Source organism: Poecilia latipinna, unplaced genomic scaffold (assembly GCF_001443285.1).
Source record: "Poecilia latipinna isolate Pla-1442-1.1 unplaced genomic scaffold, P_latipinna-1.0 Scaffold133, whole genome shotgun sequence".
In the NCBI taxonomy this organism is placed as follows: Eukaryota; Metazoa; Chordata; class Actinopteri; order Cyprinodontiformes; family Poeciliidae; genus Poecilia; species Poecilia latipinna.
In genome coordinates, this window is record NW_015112749.1 from 299,541 (window position 1) to 311,677 (window position 12,137).

The window sequence follows — 12,137 nt, forward strand, 5'->3', positions numbered from 1 at the left end:
GATGGATGACGAATGTGCCAAAAGACTTGATCCTGCAGCTGCATTTGCAAATTGATTTACAAAATATTTACTCTGGGGTGCTGAATACAAATACAAATTTTGTCAAAAAGTAAAGTTTCATTTGTTTAATTCAACAAATAACCAACGCCGTGGTCCTTATTTTGTCACCACAGAAAACCGAAGTGTCAATAATCACAACATTTTGTGATTTATTTAGACTACAGTATGGCTCATGTTGAACCAACTCAATTATGCTTCACATTGTGTTGGGCACTCATAAAATCCCAATAAAATAAACTGAATTTACTGGTTGAAATGTGACATGACGTGGAGAACAATTTATTACTTTATGACTGAAGCTTTGACTGAATAATTAACATGTTGGTTAAGATGTACAAATATTGTTTTCATCTTGGGTTTCTAAGCTTCCTCACTGTGCGCACTGGAACCAAGTGAAGTTGTGATAACATCTGCTAGACTACTGACGTCTAGAAGAAGGTAAATACTTCTACACGGCCCTTCTTAAAGGATTTGATTCTGATGCCACAAGGGGGCGCTGTTGTAGCATGTGGCTACCAGGCAGCATGCTGGACCGCAGTCACCTCTGGATGTGGACGGCTTTGCAGTGGCGCTGTCAGCAGGCTGGGTGTTGGCTGAGCTCCCGGGTGACTGCGTCGCTGTCCCCTCAGACGGAGTGTCCTGAGCGCAGGGCGGCGTCTCCTCCACCGGGCAGATGATGAACCATCTCTTTCCGGTGTGAAGAACTGCAGTCCGAAGCAAAAACGGAACAGTAAATACTCACATATGTCTGAGGGAAAACAAAAGGGAATTTTAAGCACATGTGATGTTACCGTTCTGCTGATATACAGGCTGCGGTGCCCCTGACTGCTGACTCTGCAGAAAGATTTACAGACGTGAGTTTTGCCTGATAGATTCATATTTTTGGCGTATTTGTGCAGATCCCGCTCTTACCTCTCCTGCCTCAGACATCTGGCCCTGCAGAGGACTGCCACTCAAAGCTGTGTCTTTTTCATCCCCCATGTCTTCATGCAGCATGTCTTCTGCTTTGTCCACAATGTCTTTCAGCTGGTCAATGAAGATCTCCTTCTCTAGCAGCAGAATAAAGCCGTTCTCCACCTACAAAACATTTAGTTTTAAATATTGAATAGTGTCAAACAGAAAAAAAAAAAAACTAACACATTGGATTATAATTACGTAAGCTGACCATGTAGGTGGCAATTTCCTCCGGAGCGTCTCCGTCCAGGTCAAACTTAAATGTTACCATTTTGTGGTTGTGAGTCTCCAGCTGACATTCAACCATTTTGTCACCGGTGTTGCAAACCTATGAGGTGAACAGATGCACCTTACTTTTAAAGACATTGAATTTTATTAATTTGATGATCTTTACTGTCATCAATCACCATCTGACTCACATTGAGCATGCTCAGTTTGGGTTTGCTGGTCCTCTCTTGCCTGGAACGTGTGCGAGCCGACTTGCGATGATGTTTCCTGGGTTTTGAGTCACCTTTGCTCCCACATGCTAAGCTTTCATAGCCGTCGCTTGTTTCCCGACCCGAGGCTACGTCAGAGTTAACACTAGACAAAGAAATTATGCAGAAATAAAAACCCATCCTCCTGCTTGAGACTAACACATCTCACTAAAACGACTCGACACGCACCTGTCGTAGGTGTAACTGGACAGTGATATTGCTCTGTCACGAAGGACATCCTGAAAAAACAAATAAACACAATTTGCTTCATTAGTTGTAAAATATCAGTCACAACTTGATATACACTAATCAACTGCATCTTTTTGAGCTTTTAATGAGTATTACTTTTAAGTACCGTGCAATAAATACGTTTTTAAAACATAAATTCGGTAGACAAGATTGTTTATGCATTTTCTCAAAACTAAAAAGGGGCAAAATCATAAATACAACGTAGATAAGCATCTCGTAGCAAGTTGGAGAGAAATATACTCAAAGGTCTCGGATAACTTCAGATGCATATTTGGCCACTTCTATTATAAGAAATAATAATAAAGCTCATTTAATTGGCCGATTTTTTTGTGCAGACTGCCAAAATTAATAGGACCTCACATAATTCTCATGTTTTTATGTGAAAACATTTTCAGACTTAGCTTTCTAGCATTCTTACTCATTTACAGTAGCTTTAAAATATTACATACTAAAGTTTATTAGGAATTATTGTTAGAATATCAATAGGAAGGAAGGAAGGAAGGAAGGAAGGAAGGAAGGAAGGAAGGAAGGAAGGAAGGAAGGAAGGAAGGAAGGAATCCTACCTCTGTGCAGGCCTCCTGCTGGAAGCTCCCAGGGACGGATGTTGCCTCCACGCTGTGCTGAGCCAGGCCGGCGGACTCGGACACTGGGACTGTTGTGTGGACGCCAGCGGGCTGCAGAACTGAAACTCCAGCAGGAGCCGCAGCCTGACTCGGCGCTGACAGACTGACAGGAGCTGAGTCTGAGATCAAACCCGGGGTGGAGGTCTGCGTTGCAGCTGAGCTCACAGAGGAGACCATTGTGAGCTCGACAGTAAAAGTCGATGCAGATATTGGTGCCTGAAGTTGGGCTGAGGTCACAGGCTGCAGTGGTTTTTGAGCTTGCGTTGGAGTCTGAGGTGCTGCTGCAGCCTGAGCTGACCCTGGAGCTGGAGGAGGAGTTTGCACCGGGGCTTTGGCTTCAAACTGAATCGTAGTCGAGACGGAAACTGAGGCTGGAGCGGGGACTGGAGACGCTGCAGCTGCAGGAGAGTCTGTGTCCATTCTGCTTCCCCATATCGGAGTGTGTCCAGTGGGTAAGACAGGGTGAGCTGTTTCCAAATGCTGAACATCTATCAGAGTCCCATGGGGAGCAGCCACCTGAGAAATAAACGGAAAAAAAATAAAAACATCACATTTATGGGAACGAGCAACAATTTAATTTACTTTCTTCTGAATCTCCGAAGGCATGCCCTGCATGCATTATGACCAACAATACAGACACCACCTCAGATTTGTCAAGACCGAGCCATTACAGTGAGAACGGAGTCAAATATTCACCTGGACAGGCTGGTCAGCCAGTTCCTGCTCAGGGTGGGGGACAGGGAATGGGGTGGGTTGTACCTGGGAGAAAGGTAAGGGATGGGTGGAATGGAGGCTACTGGTGTGCTGCTGAGATGTGTGTGGGCCAACCTGCTGCTGGGGCACCACAGGGGATTTGACTATTCCCAGGTGAGGGAAAGAGAGAGGCAAACTGGGGACATTTTGAGGCGTGGACATGGGAGTCTGAGGAGTCCCAAGAGAAGAAATAGATGTCAGAGCTGTGTGGGGGCTGAGCGGGAGGGAGGGGAGGAGAGGTGAAGGTGAGTAGTAAGAGGTAGACATAGCAGCGTCGCTGCTGCTGAAGGTGGACGGCAGGGAAGCCGGGGAAAAGGGAGCGGGCATGTGAACGACAGGATATGGGGAGGGAAACTGGGAAAGAAAAAGGGAAAACGAAATAAAATGAACAAAGACAGCGAGTCGGTACATTTAACATTCACACACAGGTCGTTTGGGTTTTTAATGATCAATGTGTTTTTTGTTGTTTTTTTTCTTTGTGGTTTTTTTATGTCTCCATCGCAACAGCACTCTACCGCAACACACCTGTGTGCTGATGGGCAGGGGCAGCAGAGGGGGAGGAGCGCTGCAGAGCGGAAACCTGCCAGCGGAATCAGGAGGACTCAGATGTGACGACGGCTGGTCAGCAGAAAACAACTAAGGAAACAAATTAAATATCGATGTCTTTTTATTTAACAAAAAATCATTTTTGAATTAGAAATTCAGACTTATTTTTAAAAGTATTAGTGTTTGTTGGCAAGACGATGCTTTTCTCGTTTAGGACATTTTGTGGGAATCAGCATGATTTACTTGTCACAAATGCATTCAAGTTAAAACAATGCAGTTGTTTAATCATAAAGTTATGCATTTTTCTGGTTTGAGATGTGTGAACGGCTTAAAATAAAGTATTATTTTAATGCAGTACAAAATTCCTTTAGTTCTTTAAAAAAAGAGCTTCTTAAATCCCTCTCCACCTTCTGCAATGTGTCTGATAAGTTCCAGCCTTTTGCCAGCTTTGCTTGTCACAGTTCCAGTTTATTTTCAAGTTATCTAATTCAAAGTCTTTGCTCTGCTGTCCAGAAGTCTCAAGTTAAACAAGCTAGTTAGATTTCTGAAGAAAACAAATCTGTAAACAAATGGAGATCCAAAATACTAAAATGGTCTCACATGTTTGCATCATCAGCATTTTTTAAGTCAATAATTTTCTATTTTCTAGATTTTGTCAGTCTGCTTCTTTGCAACAAGAACGGCATCTGAGTCACGCTTTCTTTTGAAAATGGTTGCTATATTTAGACAAGGTTAATAAATGCGTCAGCCTTTAAGCAGAAATTACTGAATGTCTTTGCTTCTGAAATTAAATTCTGAAATTAAATCAAATAAGATTTATAAAATATGTATTATACCCTGAAACCTTTTTAAATAGTCCATCTGCATCAGTTGCCTGTGCTGGAGGGACAAATGCGTCTCAAATCTGTTCATGGATTGACGGCAGAGGGCCACCTGCTGCACTTTGGATACTCATGATTTAATTACTGTTCAGACAGTAGAGTTATACAGTTATATATATTTTTAAGGAGTTTTATCTGCTGTTTTTAACCACAAGCTATTAGGTCCGAAGCTCTGAACCAGGTGAGCTTCTGGGGAAGCTAATTTTAAAACTGTTACCCTGTGTGTTTTGCAGTGTGCAAGTCTACCTGAGACGGGACGGCAGCTGGTTGGAGATGACACTACAGGGAGAGGAGACAAATGGGAGACAAGCACAGACCACATAAATAGAGTTTTTCGTACAAACGGGTGCACACGGAGTACATGCCCAGCAATAAAGAGCTGCGCAGCGAAAGGGAAAACACTTTTTTTTTATATATATTTTTATCCATGCTACGCAGCGCACTATTTAAAGCAAAAACCTCGGGTGCTATTTATTTTGTTAATAAGGGCAAAATTCAATGAATAGGTTATTGTTAGGTAGTCACAGAGGCAAACACGTGTACAGAGAACACATGTTGATCACAGACTGAAAGGAGCTTAAAAAGATCATCTGATGTCCAGACTCCTCTGTTCCAGATCTGATGTTATCCCTGCAAATTACAATGTTAAAGGAATGAATCGCATTCTAGGACACTGCCAAATGTTCTTCACGGATCCCGTTGACTGATTGGAGCGGTTCTGGAGGCGCAGACAGGATGTCCCCAATACTGGGTGAGTTGTAACATTAGTATATCTGACATTGCTTCTATTGGACGGCCTATTTTTCTTTCTCTCTCTCTCTCTCTCTCTCTCTTCCTGTGAGTTCAGAGGTCATTCAGAGCTTGCAGTACCTGCGCCTGGGTGGACTGGACAGTAAGATGCGTTTGCAGAGTCGGGGCTGCGGCTGGGAAACTCTGGGACGTCTGTCTGCTCTGCTGCACAGGGGGCACTGGAGTAGCTGGAGCAGAAACCGTCTGTCACAAATACAATCAAGAGACCACATTTAATTAAACTTGGTTCAGACATTTGATTTGATTTTTTATTTTTTTTTTTATCTTGTTCTGCACATTCCTAAAGAGATTTAGCGCGTTTGAGCAGCAGCTGTCCATGGCATGAAACTAAGGGAGATTTTTAGGAGATGGACAGGTTGCATGTTTGTCATGGGAAGTTACAACAATGGTTAACTTCCCATTGTTGGGAAGTTAACCACTGCGAACCAAGGAACTGAGTTTATGCTGTGAATTAAGCAGAAGCAGAAAACTGGTTGTTAAAAGGACCAAAGCTGCTGGTGGAATCAGGAGGGATACTGACCAGTGCAGCTATGTTGCATTCAAACTACATAAAGCCTCCTTCGCTCACATACCATGTGATCTGCTCTGCCTTTGCTGCAAAGTGATGACAGCACCAAGTTCTCATCAAAGTTTGGGATTCGGGAAAGAGGGGCTTCCAGGCTCTGACTTTTCCCTTTATGTTCAGTTACAGAGTAGTCGGAGTCCAAGATGTGGCTCTGCAGTGGGTGATTTACACCTCCTCTTTCAGGGAGGGTGGGAGAGCTGGTTCTGCGACTGACAATGTGATGGAGACAGTAGTTGAGAAGGCGGAGTTCTCCACCTTCGTATAAACCAAGTGGAAACACGACTGATGAGGATGTGGAAAGGTGTGAAGGTGAGGCGGCCTTGCTTGGCTTGCTGTTTGGTGACGGTTCAGCAGGTGAGCCCAAAACATGAGGTGAAGTGGCCTGTGAAGACTTTAGCAAAGGAACAGAGGTAGATGCGTCTAAGTTGGATGTGCTAGAAGTGCGTCTGCGCCACCCGCCTCCTTCCAGCTTGTCCTTAAAGAGGAGAGACATGCAAGCTTTGCACTGATGTCGGCGGTGGTGGCGCTGTGGGCTGCGTGGCATGCTAAGACGGTGTGCCGAGGGAGGTTGTAAAATCAGGGGAGGGTGAGGTGAATTTGAATAACCTGCTGAGTCACGGAGAGAAAGCTGATGCGGAGGCAAGAAAGGAGACGACAATAAAGAGGGATTGTGGGCATCGTTTGAGGATAGGTAGTCTGCAGACTGCAGTGAACTCTGTGAACTGTCAGACGAGGAGAGAGCTTGCAACAGACTTTGGTTCTTTGTCTGAGAGAGGGAGTGCATCCTGCACTGTAACATCTCTACTGTGGGGGCACTGCCACGCCTAAGACACGCTGCGCTTTCAGCGGCGAGCGGAGTCTTGTGACATACAAAAGGATCACTGTAGTGGCGCTGATCAGGAATCCGTTCAGAAAAGAAGATAAAACATTAGGTTTTTGCAAAAAATAAAAATTAAAAATAGAATTTAAAAGGACGTATCATTAAAACACAACAGCAAGTACTCACTGTTTGACACTGAAAAGGCCCCTGGTGCAGTTGTGCCGCAGGCTGCTGGAAGGTCCCAGGATGCAGCTGATCTGCTGCGGGAGGCTGGTAGGCTCCCTGGTGTGGCTGCGTGGTTGGCTGTTTGTTGTTTTCATGTGAGGCCTGTCCTGCAGATTGCTGGTAGCATCCTTGGTGCAGCTGGGAGTCAGCGTGTGAAGGAGGACTGTAGAGCATCTGTGCAGTGGAAACGGGTTCTGGAAGTGACTGGTAGGGACCGTTCTGCCGATTGCTCAGATCGTCTAATTGCACGTTGGCGTTCGCTCCGCTATCAGCTGTGACAACAGAGAGAATGAAACACTATAATTCACCATGAAAAGCCTCGGTAGGAAAAACAGATAGTAATGAAGGGTCGAATGAGGCTGTAATTGGAATTTGAATTAGGGGTCATGGTGTCTGATTGCTTTAATTTCATTTCATCACGGTGCAGTCCTATTTTTCTATCTCTACTTCAGGTTAATTCAAAGGAATTCTGCTTAATTTGAGGCTATTTGAGTTTTCACATCCCTTACAATTATTAGTGCAGTTTGAGACTGTGTAATACGTAGCATTGTTACAAGTTTCCACATCCCTATAACCTTTTTACACATTTACTAATATACTCTCAAACTTCTATATACCTTATTGAGATTTCATGCTGTAGATTATTTGTTTATCTGCGCCAATTGTTGAAAGAAGGCTACAAGAAGTCCCGTTTAAGTTTTCTCACAAGCCGTGTAGGAGACACAGCAGCAAACATATGGAAAATATATCGAAGCTAGCGGTTGTAACAATGTAATAACATATGAACAAGATCCAGAGATAATAAAACCAGTGCCCCTGAGATGTTGCTTTCCATTGAGCTTCTTACATGTGGCAGGTGTGATTACAGGAACAGTGCAGATCAGAGTTTCTTGGTCCTCACAATCTGCAGTGGTGAATATGGTTTCCTCGGGTGGACCAGTACCAGGGACCTGCAGAAGGTTCTGCTGCGTCTTCTTCACTTCACTGTTTCCATTTGGTGAGCCAGTCCTTGCCCTCCTCCATTTTATTAGAGCCACGCGGTCTCTGATGGATTTACCAACTATCTTTACGTCACATTCCAAGAAAAATCCTGACTCCACCTACAAGAAACGGGCAAGACTCTTGTTAAAGGTAAAATGAAATACATAAAAGTCAAAACTGAATACCTTGTATGCTAAACATAAATATGCTTCTGTCATGAGTCATTCAAAATTTGACCTTTCTATATAAATTTTCAAATAAATTATGACTATTTTGGTTCTTTTACCATTTCTTGTGCAACTACTTCTGGAACTTCTTTCTCCAAGTCGAAGGTAAACTCAATAGCACCAGTGTCCTTATATTTTCCCTTTAGCTTTTTAGGATCTTCAACCCACAGCTTTAAAGCAATGGATGATTTTTTTCCATCGTCCTCCTCGTTTAGCTCAACCCTGACTCCTGTGTCTTCGGCAAAATACGCATGGTTCAGGAGGTCCTTGATGGAGTACCTGCAGAAAATACACAAACACTTCTGCACAACAGATCTTTACAGTGGCAACACACGCTCAGATCCAAATACGGGCATTAACGTCACGCCGCCAGAGCAGAAACAAAATACAACACGGACACAGAGGTCCAGCTGAGGAATGTGTTTCAGACCAACTCAGACGTCTTTGGCAACTTACCGCTCCTCCCATCTGTGGCAGATACACTCCCCAATAATTTCCTTAATTTCTGGGTCACTGACTTTGCCGTAGCTGGCAGGCTTCACTCCCTGAAAAACAAACCAGCATGTCCCAACTCACTATGAAACAAGTTCTCATCCGGAGCAATTACTATATATCATGACTAGCAGCAATTCGATTAAGCAGTGCCAAAAAGCATTAATTTCCCTCAATAACACATCTTCCCCTCGATGTCCACAGATTAGGGATTACAGAGATATAGTGCAGGAGGTAAAAGAAGATCTGCTTGCAAGTGGAGACTGGATGTCAATCTGAATGAGGCTTAAGGGGCTTACTTGCTTCGGTTTGATGAAAATTGAGGGTTAATAGTTTAAGTTTAGAAATTACGGGCCCCTAGAAATGTGACTTTTGTAAGTGATTGTCATCATGACATTGATAAGTGGGAATTATAACAAACATGATGTTCGTGAAATCTGCAAGATATTGATACGTATATATTGATACATCATTAAGATCAACGTGAGCCTGACAATCCATGTAGAAGTATTTATAAAACTAATCATCTTGCTCAGCTAGTTTTGAATTTAATTTAAGAAATTGATGAATTCTTGGGTTTTCTCATCTAAGCCTTTAATTAGACTCCTGTCCTCAGCCTGTGGTATGCTGTCAGTAGAACTGTCTGTCTTTGAAAACTTAAAAAGTGCGGTGGGGAAAAATACTAGATTGCACTTTGGCCACGGGTGTGCAACGTGCCACGAACACAGTTTTGTTAAACTCCTTTGTGGTTTGCACCTGATTTCTGAGAGCTCTCAATGCTGACTGAGAAAAAATGAGTAAGAAAGACCGATTGTCAGAGAGAAACACAGAGCCATCAAAGAAGTTCTGTCTCAGCAGATTCTATTGCTGGCCTGATCCATCTGCAGATTCAGCTGGCATTTTTATTATTCACTGTGAGTTTTTAAGGTTTTTCTGGCTCAAAAAGCTACGATCAAGCTGGGTTACTGTTTACAGTTCAGTTCTGATGAAATCACAGACCTTCAGAGGTCTGGGCCACAAACAGCCTCACTGTGTTGATATATTCCTTGTCCCTATTCATCAGTTTATATATGAGATATAGCTGCCTAATTTTATATTGCCACTAAAAATGCTCCAGTTACATTTCTCACTCCTATATATTAACATAGATTATTGTGACAGTAGAGTAAATGTAATATTTATTGTTGTTATTCTTTGTCTAGTAATAAAAGTTACAAAAACAGTGACAGAGAAATTGTTTCCCATCAAAGCTCACAAATAGCATCTTAAGAGGAATATCCACAGTGCTATTGTATCATGCACAATGACAGTCTATTCAATCTATTTAATTCTGTTCTATCATTAATTTCAAATCGCAAAAAGTAAACGTACGTATCCAGATTGATGTGTTTCCTCATGATAAAAAAACCCACATCTCATGAAAATGAACTTACACTTGTGACTTTGCGGTAGATCTGAGCAGCGTTCTGACACTCAGAGTAAGGATACTCTGAGGTGGCCATCTCCAGCATGCACATCCCAAAAGCATAGACATCCACAGCCTCGTCATAGTGCTCCTCATACATCTCTGGGGCCATAAACTCTGGAGTACCTGGAACATTTACGAAAGAGAGGGCTGTGCATTAAATATTTACACTTTTATTGTGTTATCAGTGTTCAAATGGCAGTTGCAGCAAAGCAAAAATGAAAGATTTTGCTAATGCTGAAGCTTTGGCTTTAAATGGATCTCAACAAAACTCCACGTGTTTGTGAAAACAAGTGACAAGTTAAAAGAAAAATCAGCATGCAGCTTTTTAGTCCTCTGTTGAAATCTGTTTTCATAATAATGCAAATGTTTATAAATGTTTTCATTTACATTAACGTAACTGAGAGAACTGTATTACATTTCATTATTATTAAAAATTTTGAAATTGTGAATATTAGGGACTTTAGCTGCTTCGCAACACAGATAAGGTGTCCTGTCATCTCTTATTTCAGAAGGAAGCATCATCTTCCTGGAAAAGACCCATGAGGATAGGCTTACCTCCTTCCAGGAAGTAATTAGTCTGAACAGCTTTCTGCTGACTTGCAGTGGCTCTTCCATATTTAAGAGGCAATCGGTAGAAAGCATAATAATGACAATAAAACAGTAGAAATGCTCTCCTCTGCGGGTTTTGTCTACATGCAGCATGTATGTACACCTGGTGTGTTATTGGCCTGCTCCACAGGAGAACATCTGCATCCAGCTGGATGGTCACAGCCGACTACATGTCCTGATCCTGAGGTGAATATCTGCACTCAAAAGTGTGACTGGGCAAAATCAATATTTGCAAAAGGAAACACAGGGAGCCACGTCATAAAAAATGACTATATTTAGTTGATTATGTTGACTTTATAAAATTGTAATTATTGATCAATTGCATTTTACTTACTTCTGTATAGATACTATCAGCTAAAAATGACAAAGTATAATTTAGTGATATTTTATTAGTAAGGTCAACAATATTGAATAATCAAAAAATTATATTCAAAGGGAATCCCTTAGTTTTAATTGCCATATCCGCCCCAGGAACTGTGCCACACAAACATATTTAAATCAAGAGTTTTTAATTAAAGCTGACGTTCTTAAGACATATTCATATAAACATATATTATATTAATATTAATTAATATATTAATCATATATTAATATTAATTATATTAATCAATTAATACTTATAATGAATAACAACATTTTATTAATAATATATTCTTAATATATTGTTATTATTATCACTTTGTTCCACTATTTTTTTAAGCAGACAACTGTCACACTTTTCTGAGTATGAGCTAAACCTAATCCAGTTATGGGATGTAGTTTAGACGTCAGTTACTATGAGCTGGTTACCATGGAGACTGAATGCAGGCAGGTGAAATCACAGTGATTTCTTAGGACAGCTCCTCCTGAAGCTTGGACTTTAAAATCCACTATGTTGCTTTTTATATCTTAACATCCAAAGGAAGATGTTACTGAATCAAAATCCGTCTGATAGGAAGGAATTACTTGTTGCAACATCTGGTTGTTTTCTTTTAATTTGTCACCAATCTGGACATGTGAAGAAACTGTTCTTTCAGGGCTGCAGCCCTGGAGCTCCCAAGACAAAATAAATGATGCAAACTGACAGAACAGGATTAAATTGGTAAAATTACTTTAGCCTAACAATTAGCCAGCAACTAACCAATAACACTTTTGGCAAAAGAAGCCCTCTTTAGGGTTGCTAATCCAAGGTCTCCTATTTTGACAGAGCCAGTTGGACCAGTGATGAAAATGTTGTCACACTTGAGGTCTCTGTGGATGATGGGAGGCGTCCTTGTGTGGAGGAAATGGAGACCTTTGAGAATCTGCCGACACCACCTTCTCAGGACTTTGGGCTTCATAACCTTGAAGCGCCTTAAATACCTGCAAGAAGACAAATACACACTCTCAAATGTTCCAACTCATACACATAAAGACATT

The 12,137-nt window shown here is 41.8% G+C and overlaps 1 protein-coding gene across 9 annotated transcripts in view; it reads right to left on the reverse strand.

Annotated features, from left to right (window-relative positions):
- The window catches only part of wnk2 (WNK lysine deficient protein kinase 2), a 36,842-nt gene that overhangs the window by 10,391 nt on the left and 14,314 nt on the right, over positions 1–12,137 (reverse strand). For 5 of the 9 annotated variants that reach the window (XM_015028716.1, XM_015028717.1, XM_015028714.1 and 2 more), the window contains 18 exons: positions 11,860–12,080; positions 10,096–10,253; positions 8,627–8,715; positions 8,230–8,449; positions 7,810–8,062; positions 6,924–7,234; positions 5,925–6,809; positions 5,413–5,535; positions 4,789–4,821; positions 3,641–3,751; positions 3,059–3,469; positions 2,303–2,878; positions 1,680–1,729; positions 1,434–1,596; positions 1,226–1,342; positions 973–1,137; positions 852–894; positions 603–764 (listed from right to left, as the gene is read on the reverse strand). In XM_015028716.1, coding sequence (XP_014884202.1) covers positions 603–764; positions 852–894; positions 973–1,137; positions 1,226–1,342; positions 1,434–1,596; positions 1,680–1,729; positions 2,303–2,878; positions 3,059–3,469; positions 3,641–3,751; positions 4,789–4,821; positions 5,413–5,535; positions 5,925–6,809; positions 6,924–7,234; positions 7,810–8,062; positions 8,230–8,449; positions 8,627–8,715; positions 10,096–10,253; positions 11,860–12,080 — 4,091 coding nt within the window. The remainder of the gene's footprint in view (positions 1–602; positions 765–851; positions 895–972; positions 1,138–1,225; positions 1,343–1,433; positions 1,597–1,679; positions 1,730–2,302; positions 2,879–3,058; positions 3,470–3,640; positions 3,752–4,788; positions 4,822–5,412; positions 5,536–5,924; positions 6,810–6,923; positions 7,235–7,809; positions 8,063–8,229; positions 8,450–8,626; positions 8,716–10,095; positions 10,254–11,859; positions 12,081–12,137) is intronic. The other 4 variants (XM_015028718.1, XM_015028721.1, XM_015028719.1 and 1 more) reach the window with 4 other exon arrangements.